General features: G+C 33.9%; 2 protein-coding genes across 3 annotated transcripts in view; one reads left to right on the top strand and one right to left on the bottom strand.

Moving 5' to 3' along the window:
• Positions 1–301: 301 nt before the first annotated feature.
• On the bottom strand, positions 302–6,833 carry LOC116844785 (myosin-2 essential light chain). Of its 2 annotated transcripts, XM_032816812.1 has the most exons (4): positions 6,456–6,833; positions 6,311–6,338; positions 3,735–4,040; positions 302–2,680 (listed from the first exon to the last, which is right to left on the bottom strand). In XM_032816812.1, exons 1-4 carry the CDS (start codon positions 6,456–6,458, stop codon positions 2,574–2,576), a joined length of 444 nt encoding a protein of 147 aa, XP_032672703.1. In that variant the 5' UTR covers positions 6,459–6,833; the 3' UTR covers positions 302–2,573. The 2 variants fall into 2 exon arrangements, with proteins under 2 accessions (XP_032672703.1, XP_032672702.1); XM_032816811.1 differs by lacking the exons at positions 6,311–6,338; positions 6,456–6,833 and adding an exon at positions 5,783–6,193.
• A 66-nt stretch (positions 6,834–6,899) lies between these two features.
• LOC116844781 (exonuclease DPD1, chloroplastic/mitochondrial) overlaps positions 6,900–9,795 on the top strand; it is a 30,155-nt gene continuing 27,259 nt past the window's right edge. The window contains exon 1 of the mRNA XM_032816802.1: positions 6,900–7,013. The gene's annotated coding sequence lies outside the window, so the exon portion shown is untranslated. The remainder of the gene's footprint in view (positions 7,014–9,795) is intronic.

Here is a 9,795-nt window from a genome sequence, read left to right on the forward strand (position 1 = left end):
AAACGCGCCGAATACGTGTACGCACATGCGCCGACGCATGTTGCCTTTTAAACGCGAGTAATCGAACGAAAGATATATACTCGTTCCTTGGCGTTTGTTATTCGTGATCGTTCAAATCGAATACAAGACTTTTAAGACATTTCCCGAGAAAAAATATGATTATATATAATTGTATAAAATTATATATGAATTTCCCCTATCCATATATGGTCATATATATATCATACATGTCCACAGGGAAAAAAATGTTGATAAAAAAGGAAAGAAATAGTGTCCTTAAATTAAATGTCGATATCTCATGTATTACTAGAAGCATAAGCATTTACTTCGGTTGTATTTATATGTATAACAGTATTTTTTTTATTGTGGACGTATATACCCACACAACACAAATGTCCAAAATCGAGTCATAAGACTTTAGGACGTCTTTAAGACAATACCTTACAAATTTGTCTTAAAGATATCTTAAAGACGTCTTATGACTCAACTGGCAAAAAAAGATTATTCATGAATTTCGTTCCTGTATGCATACAGGAACGAAATTCATATATAATCTTTTTTTGCCAGTTTGTCAAGCCGTATCTTTTACTTCTTGCGAATAGACGGAAATGCAAATGCAAATTTGCATTAGCAATAACAGTTAGTCATAAACGCATTGCTTCGACGTGTGGTACACGAAAAAGTTACCTTCGTTGTCTATAATGACCGGTAAGTTGAATTTTAACTAAACGATAAAGCGAGTAACAGCTGAACAATAAATGCTGGTGCAGATATTTAAATTATGGGAGGATAATAATGACGGTATTAATACATATGCTAAATATTTTTCCAACGAATACTCTTGTGATGTACGTAACGAGTCAATTTTCCACGTCAAGAACTGACCTTGAATCCTGATTAACTCACCGAAGGATAATATATTTCCGCTACCTTTTAAATGGCAATTACGCTTATTCCTTGATTTTCCTTTCTTTGGATTGCTTGAAAAAACTCAGATATCGTTAAAATTTCCTTTATCTTTCCAGTTGAAAATCACATGGCTCTTTGTAAATAAAAATAAATTACTAAGTATTTACTTTAAGTAAATATAGTAAACTAAGTATTACTTTAAGTAAATACAGTAAATTAAATATTTACGTACTTTACTTAGTAAATATTTACTTTGCTTAGTAAACACTTAGCAATTTATTTTTATTTAAAAAAGCCACGTGGTTTTCAACTAAAAGGAAGTTTCAATAATTTTTGGGATTTTTCGAGCAATCTAAGGTGAAAAACCGAGGAAGACACTAATGGTCCTGGTTGTCACTTCGAAATTAGCGAAAATACGATGTCATTTGTGTGCGCAAAATTTTATTTTTCATGATTTTTAAACAAAAATACTCTGAGAAACAAACACTTCTTAGAATGGCTTCAACACAAAAACTCTTGCTACTCGAGAATTTGTGTTAACTACTTTTCTCCTTTACTCATCGTATCATATCTCTAATATTTACATTATAAATTTTTTTATTCACTTTTTTATTTTCAATATTACGAAAAAATTAATACAATTAATTATGATAGGGATATGAGATGAGGAGGAAGAGAAGAGGAGAATTAATAATTGATATTTAAGATCGGTTTGATGTAGAAGTTTGATTCATCGCGAATAATGCTAAGCATTTATATTATCCTTTTATAATTTAAATATTCGAACCAACGTCCATGTTCGGCTTTTACTTTATTTCTTCTTCATTTAAGTTGTACACTCCGAGAGTCTGTTATATGCAGTAAATTTTAATAGTTCTAATCTTGAGAACGAGAAAAACACTAACTTAACAATACCATGTAGTAATCGTTCCGTTTTATTTTTGAGAGCAACATTTAACGGAGTTTCACATCAAGTTCTTAGAGCCATTTTTTATTCATCGCAACGTACAATATTTCTTGTTTTGCACACACGCGTCTTGAGGACATAAATACGCTCATGCATAAATAAATAAAGTAAATATTGTTCGTATACGCCGCGATGCTTTTTCTAGGACGCGTGGAAGATAGATGGAAGATTCTCGCACATACATATTCTAACCATACAAAGGATGTATTGAACTTGACAGAGACGAAAAGGAAGAAACTGCGGTAAATGTATCGGCGTGAATTCAAATGCTCGGTCTTCGCCTTGAAGAAGCCCGCGTATATAACCTCGGTCCTTCATTAAATCTATCTCAAAAATTTGGAATGTCCGCGAAATTCGGATCTCTCTTGCTAAAGAGTGGCTTACTATCAATATCACTAAATGCTCGTAAGTCGGAGTATGTCAAGGCACAATGCGCTAGATTGTTCTTTACCTACCATTGGTTAACTAATTTAGATTCTTATATAGACAGGGTTAATCTCTTCTTCCCACGGTACATAACAAAATAGAGTGTTCGCGTTAGGATCCCCTCGAGATAAATCGCCATATAGGTACACATGCTATGATATGATAATTCTCCAAAAGTAAACGCTTCAACAGACTCGGCAGATATAGTGGCAAAGTAAACGACGATGGTAATAATAATATAATACTCTCTTATACGCAATTAAGTAGCTATTCAGCCGCACATCACCTGGCGGACGAAGTCTTCGTAATTAATATTACCCTGTGAATCTTCGTGACCCGCTAGTAACGTTTCCACTTCCTCGTCACTAAGCTTCTCACCTGCAACGATACGTATAGAATCGGTCGCAGAACGGTTTAGACACGATAGAGAATTGAGAGCTTACAAAATTGAGAGTTATCGTTGATGAGTGTAGCAATAATATAATTAACAACAAATAATAACACTAGCTTACAATGTTTTTATTATTTTGAATCAGACAAGATGTTTCTTATAGATTTTTGGATGCCAAAAACAATTCCGCAAACCAAATTTCACCAGTAAGTCAGTTTTCCCTAATAATTGAGGTTTAATATGTAAAAAACGGGTCTTTTTTGCGATATTTGATGTTTTTTTGTAAGAAAAAATAACGTTATCTTGAAATTCTGATTAGAGATTATAAATGTATTGTTCACCCTCTTTAAAATGTATTTTTTTATTTCAATATTTTATTTTTTAATCAAGTTATGAAGGATTAAAGCTAGGAGCTATTATATTAGAGATAGAGAGCATCCATATTAAAGTAACTTTAATCCTTTATAACTTGACTAAAAAGTAAGATATTGAAATTTAAAAAAAATGCATTTTAAAGGGAATGAACAATACATTCATAATTTCTAATCAAAATTTCAAGATAACGTTATTCTGTCTTATAAAAATACGCAAATCAAATATTGTAAAAAAAAATCCCTTTTTTTTATATATTAAACCTCTATTATTATGGAAACTTGATGTGCTGAAATTTGGTTTGTGTAATCGTTTTTGACACCCAAAAATCTATAAAAAACATCTTGTCTGATTCAAAATAATTTTTGGCTATAAACTAGTGTAATTAACAAGGCTCTGTGGATTACAATAATTACAATAAAAGGCATATAAGAGCCAAGCGCTGGATGAAACTATACAAAATTTTATGTAATTTTACTTCTTACATGTCTTTTATTGTAACTTAATAATAATAATAACATAATTACTGCGCAAATTTGTCGTTAATAACTCTCAATTTTAATAATTTCATTTTATATATAGAGATCCCAACTGCCTAAAACATCTTGTAATTAAATGTACAACAATAATCTCATACCAACGGCATTTTTCAGGAAAGTGCACACATACCCAGCGTCGTCAGAAGATGCCGCAGCTCCGCGGAAGATATGAAGCCATTTCCATCTTTGTCAAAGTGACGCAGACCCTCGATGAAGTCGTCCGCCGTGTCAGAGGTGCGGGACTTACTGATCGCCTGGTAGATCGGCAGAAATACCTCGAAGCTGATACGTTCGTCGGGTTTGTGCTGGTGAGTGAATTTCTTCACGTCAGACTCAGTCGGGTTTTGTCCCAGAGCGCGTAGCGCATCTCCAATTTGAGCCACATGAATTTTCCCATCCCCACGACTGTCGAACAACTGAAACGCCTCCTGGAATTCTATAACGATACAATGGGTCAGTGAGATATCAAACTATTCAAAAGTAAAACGTCCAGTAGCCAACACTTCTGTCAAATATTAATGATATATTATATTTCTATTTCGTCATTTTATATGGCGAATATGAATGCTATGTAAAGCACCTGTAAGATATGCAATCTTTAAAGATCAACTAGTATATATAAAATTTATATACATCTGTCTATCTGGGAAGGTGTATGTAAAGGAATAAGTAATAATTATCAAACTATTTAAGAGTTTAAGATATCAAACTATTTAAAAGTAAAACGTCCAGTAGCCGGCACTTTTGTCAAATATTAATCCAGATAGACTTTCTCATGGTCATCATGATGTGACACAATTGATGACGGGAACTTTACAATTGTTTTGATTAAATTCATGAGAGGCAAATTTATTGCATTGAATTAATCATTAAATTTACATGGTAATGTAAATTTTTTTATTACATTGATGCAACAGCAAATTTATTAAAAGTTGTACTCAGATTCTCATATTACATTTTGCATGATGTATTGTTTTGAGCACTTTTTTTTATATTTCTATTTCATCATTTTATATGGTGAATATGAGTGTTATGTGAAGCACCTGTAAGATATGTCTTTAAAAATCAACTGGTATATATAAAATTTATATACATCTGTCTATCTGGGAAGGTGTATATAAGGGAATAAGTAATAATTGAAAAATAACCAGAAAGAAATAAAGAATAATTGGTAAATAAATAATAAATTCTCATACATTGAAAAATAACTAGAAAGAAATAAAAAATAATTGATGAGCAATTAATAAATTCTCATACATACTTTAATGCTGAATACTGGTATAATGCAGTTCTGCAGTTTCCAAACGCTTTTACAGAGTGGAAGTACAAATGTTAATGCACCGAAGAGTACCCCATGTTACCAAAAACAGAAAAGATTTGTAATTAAAGAAACAGAATGTATTTCTATTATATGTAAAAGTATTTACACTTCTATGCAACCAAATGGAAAAACAGCGCAAACTACAAAACTGCATTATGTCAGTATCCTCTTATGGGAATCTATTAATTATTTATCAATCATTACTTATTATTTTTTTACTTCTACAAAATGCATTAAAGGATACACCATGTCATATAAAAAACAAAAAAAAATTTTGTAATAAAAAATATTTTATCTTTGACATAACATGGAGTAATCCTCAATACATTAATATTTGTACTTTCATTTTGTAAAAGTATTTGCAAATCTATGCAACCAAATGGAAAAATAATGCAAACTATAAAACTGTGTTATGTCAATATCCAGCATCATTTTTTAAGCTGTATGAGAATTTATTAATTATTTATCAATTATTATTTATCATTTTTTATCTCTGTGCAATGCATTGGAGGATATCCCATGTTATATAAAGCAAAAAAAGAATAAAAAATTTTGTTTTTAATATAACATGGGATACTCTTCAATATACTGATATTTGCACCTTCACTCTGTACAAACATTTGCAACCAAATCGAAGAAAATTGAGTGTAAACTACAAAACTGCATTGCATTGGTATCTAGTATTCCATCTAGCTATTTGATAAAACCCGTGCAAGAGTGCCGGCTACTGTAGGTTTTTTCTTAGGTCATCAAGATCATCTTTCCGTTCTCTTCTGCCTCTTCCTCAAGATTCGCGCTGGCGCGCGTTGTAATTAAATCGCCGCTCTACACACAATCGGCGACAGGATTATGTTTACCCTCCATGGATGACATCATCCTTTGAGACAGCTCCTGATAGCTGTAGCCGTACATTCTGCCTGGCCGACTTTTTCTCTCCTTTCCGCGACAGATAAGACTTATCGGGCACTGTGACACACGCGATAACGCCGAGAACGTCACCGTATCGGCCGACTTCCAATTACTCTACGTGTTGGCGGAGCACATGCGTCGCGAAGCGAGTGCAATCGGGCGACAGTGAGAGTCCATCGCGAGACAGCTCGATCGGAGGAGGCAAGAGCGCGATTAAGTCGCCGCCGCCGACGACGACGACGACAGTGGCGGCAGCTCGCTTTCAAATACCAAGCCATAAAAGGCAATCGCCGAGAAGCAGTGCCGCTCCTTGCACCGGAGGGTGCGTCTAAAAAGGCGATGATACTCTTGACCTGAATTACGAACCCGGGGAAACGAGCGCGGCGCGACATGGCCAAGCCCCCCTCGTCCGTCGTTCGCGAAGCTCTCTCTCTCTCTCTCTCGATCCGGCTGTACGCCACGGCGCCTTCACTTACCAGCCAGCTGATCCTCGGAGTAAGACGCCTGCGAACATACACGCGCGATTCGTTTAGACGCATGCTCGGGGCGGTGAGTCGACGACGCGCCTCGCGCGTCCAGCCGACCAGCCGTCGACGGCTTCCTCGTTGCGTATGTACTCACCATCCTGCGCGTTCGACGGTCCCAACAGCGACGAATGACAGTCAGCACGACACGAATTCACGTAACAGGCGGCGCCCCGCGAACTGTGCAGCGAACGAGCGTACGAGAGCCGTTCCACTGGCAGCGGTGACGTAGCAGAGCGGAAGTGAGTCACGGCTGATCGGCGGACGGATCTCTCTCTTTCTTCCTCGGTTTTCTTGCCTGCTTGCTTTCTTTCTTTCTTTCCTTCCTCAGGGCCGTCGCGAACCTCGCCGCGAATGTGCCTGAGGGCGATTGACACGCGCGGTCCAGCGAGCGTTAAAAAACTTCCGTCATCGCGACGAGCTGCGCAACGATTTTCCTCTCGACTCCGTTTGACGGCTGGCGAAATTTTCGGAGCCGCCCGCGCCATCTGTCGCGCGGGCCCCTCGCGACGTCGTCGACGCGGCGTCCGCGTGGTGGCGCCTGAGTAGTAGCCTGGTTTTTTGCTTGAGAACAGTTTGAATATGGAAGTTTCGGGGACGGTACGTGAAATTGAAGCTCGGTGAGAAGTTTTGAAAAGTAGCCATGGTGTGCCCGGTAAGTCGTATCGTTTCGGATTCAATCATTTCGGAACGTTGATATGCGCGCGATTTGCGAGGACGTTATTTTAGTCAGCAGCCGTTCATGCGTAAATTATACTCCAAGTCTCACGTGTAGACAAAACGTAAACTATATACAAGGTGTTATCTACATAGATTGTAAACAATGAGTAAAGTAACTGTAGTATTTGTATATAGACAATGAGTAATTGTGTGTGTATTGTCTATATATGGACAATGAGTAATGTAAATATTAAATGGATGTTGTTTAATAAATGTATGACTTACCCGGAAATTAATTTAAAACAATTTTTTTTTAGTTTACATTTAAAATCTTCTGATGTAATCTTACAAATGTCCTTTTTTACACAAGGTTAACGTCCATAGAATATATTTTTTGGTTGCATTTTTACCTTTAGAGTTAAATCTGTCAATGTGCCACATAATTAAATGCAAATTTCAAACAATCTATTATCTCTTTTAAATATTACGTTGTACTTCCTAATGAAAAATTTTTCATATATAATTATATAAAATTGTATAAAATTATATATAATTATATATAATTATATATTATTATGTATCAAATTTGTCCATTCATGTTCATACATTTTATTTGTATATATAATTATATATAATTATATATAATTATGTTTAATTATATATATAAATTCATATATAATTTTACATAATTACGCATAAATTTATATGTAATTATACATATTGTTATACATAATTGTATATAATTATATATAATTTTATATGATTATATATAATTATACATAATTATGTATGGACAAATGTCATATAAAATTTTGCATGAAAAATTTTTCATCGGGTTAATATTACATTTGTAATTAATATTTAAAACAAATACGGTAACTGTCTTATAATTACATTACTCTTTTTTGTATATTTTAATTTACAAATTTTAATTTACATATTTTTATTTTTATGTTCTATGTAGTTTATATCGTCTACGTGAAAAATACCGTGTACATATCGCATAATATATAAATAATGCGTGTAAACGTAATCTTGAAATTCACGATACAATCCTAATATAAACTGTACATAAGATTTCATCCATGTGAATAATCAGTAATTCATAGATGACATCTAAAGAACGTGTGGCTTGCTCGAAGATTAATTAAGAAAAGTTTCTATTTTTATTTAACATTTAGAATCCTCTGATGTAAACATACAAATGTTCTTTCCTAAACACAACTTAGCGTTCACAAAATATATATATATTTTTTCTTTTCTAGTTATATTCTTACTCATTCACAATTAAATCTGCCACATAATGAAATGAAATTTTCATGCGATTTGTTATCTTTTTTAAACGTTATATTTATAATCAATATTCAAAACAGATACGGTAACTGTCTCATAATTACATTATTCTTTTTTTACATATTTTAATACAATTTATAGTGTTCTACGTAGTTTACATTGTTTACGTGAAGAAAGATCGTATGCAATAGCTACCCAGATAGCACAGAAAATTGAAAAAGAATTCAGTTGTGTGTCATCGATTCTAAGTTTATTTTTAGAAAGAAAGGAATTCTTTTCACCGAACTGAACTCTGAAGAATTCTTTTTACATCTGAAAATGAATTCGGAATTGGTGACATATGACTGAATTCTTTCTGAATTCTCTATGCTATCTGGGTACATAATACGTGCAGAGGCGTAATCTTGAAATCTACGGCACAACCCTGATTGTAGTATCGTTTTATTATTCATACATAGCTATACAGAAAAAAGTCACGCTTATAACTGTAAAATCGTTTAACGCTCAAGCTCGATTGCGTCGGACTTTGCTCGATGGCGCGATCGGCGGGGTCATCCCCAACCTGGTGCTTACGCTAAGATCCATCCTCGATATATTCAGCAAGATTCAAACAATTTCTCAATTATATCACAGAAATACAGACTTTGAATTTGAGTGTAACAGTTTGGAGACGCATAATTACAAAACTGCGTCCACGTAATCGGATGGTGATCGGGGAAACTCGTAGAAAATCACGTAAAAATCTGTGCGTAAACGCTAATTAAAAACGATCGACGGTTTTAAGGGAAATCACCGCGGGCTGGGGTGAATTCTCACAAAGAAAGGTAAATTGACGATTCATGTTTCTCCGAATGGCACGCACTTGTAGGTATATTGTGCGGTATTCCTCCTCCACTTTTGTTACAATTACATGCGCGGTTTCCGTAACTCTTGTATCTAGTATTTACGATTAATGTTAGAGTTAATATTGTATGATAGTAAAATGAAATATCACTCTCCATCGTCGTAACTGACATTGCCTATGTATCCTTACTTCGTCGTCGATCTAAGAAGTATATAACAAAGTACGTCCATAGCATTTACGATAATATTGATAAACAATTCTGTGCTCGTGATGTTACAGTAATAATTGACCTATTAGAAAAGAAGTTTCCTATATTGCGCATCGGTGCAACTAATGTAAAATATCAGAAACCAATATATACCTTAATATATATTTGCGAATAAAGCAATGTACAATTACCCGATGAAAAATTTTTCATGCATAATTATATATAAAATTTGTCCATACATAATTATGTATAATTATATATAATCATATAAAATTATATATAATTATACACAGTTATGTATAATCATATGTATAATTACATATAATTGTATGCATAATTATGTAAAATTATATATGAAATTATAGATATAATTATACATGATAATATATATATATATATATATATATATATATATATATATATATATATATA

This window comes from Odontomachus brunneus, unplaced genomic scaffold (genome assembly GCF_010583005.1).
Source record: "Odontomachus brunneus isolate Ranch 3 - 2012 unplaced genomic scaffold, Obru_v1 Obru_scaffold_046, whole genome shotgun sequence".
Classification (NCBI taxonomy): Eukaryota; Metazoa; Arthropoda; class Insecta; order Hymenoptera; family Formicidae; genus Odontomachus; species Odontomachus brunneus.

Excerpts from the sequence above, each read along its gene's own strand:
- LOC116844785 (XM_032816811.1), bottom strand. The coding sequence starts at position 5,837 with ATGTACGGCTACAGCTATCAGGAGCTGTCTCAAAGGATGATGTCATCC. Across the intron at positions 4,041-5,782 it reads GATGATGTCATCCATGGAGG|AATTCCAGGAGGCGTTTCAG; the intron begins GTAAACATAATC and ends GTATCGTTATAG. Across the intron at positions 2,681-3,734 it reads GCATCTTCTGACGACGCTGG|GTGAGAAGCTTAGTGACGAG; the intron begins GTATGTGTGCAC and ends GTATCGTTGCAG.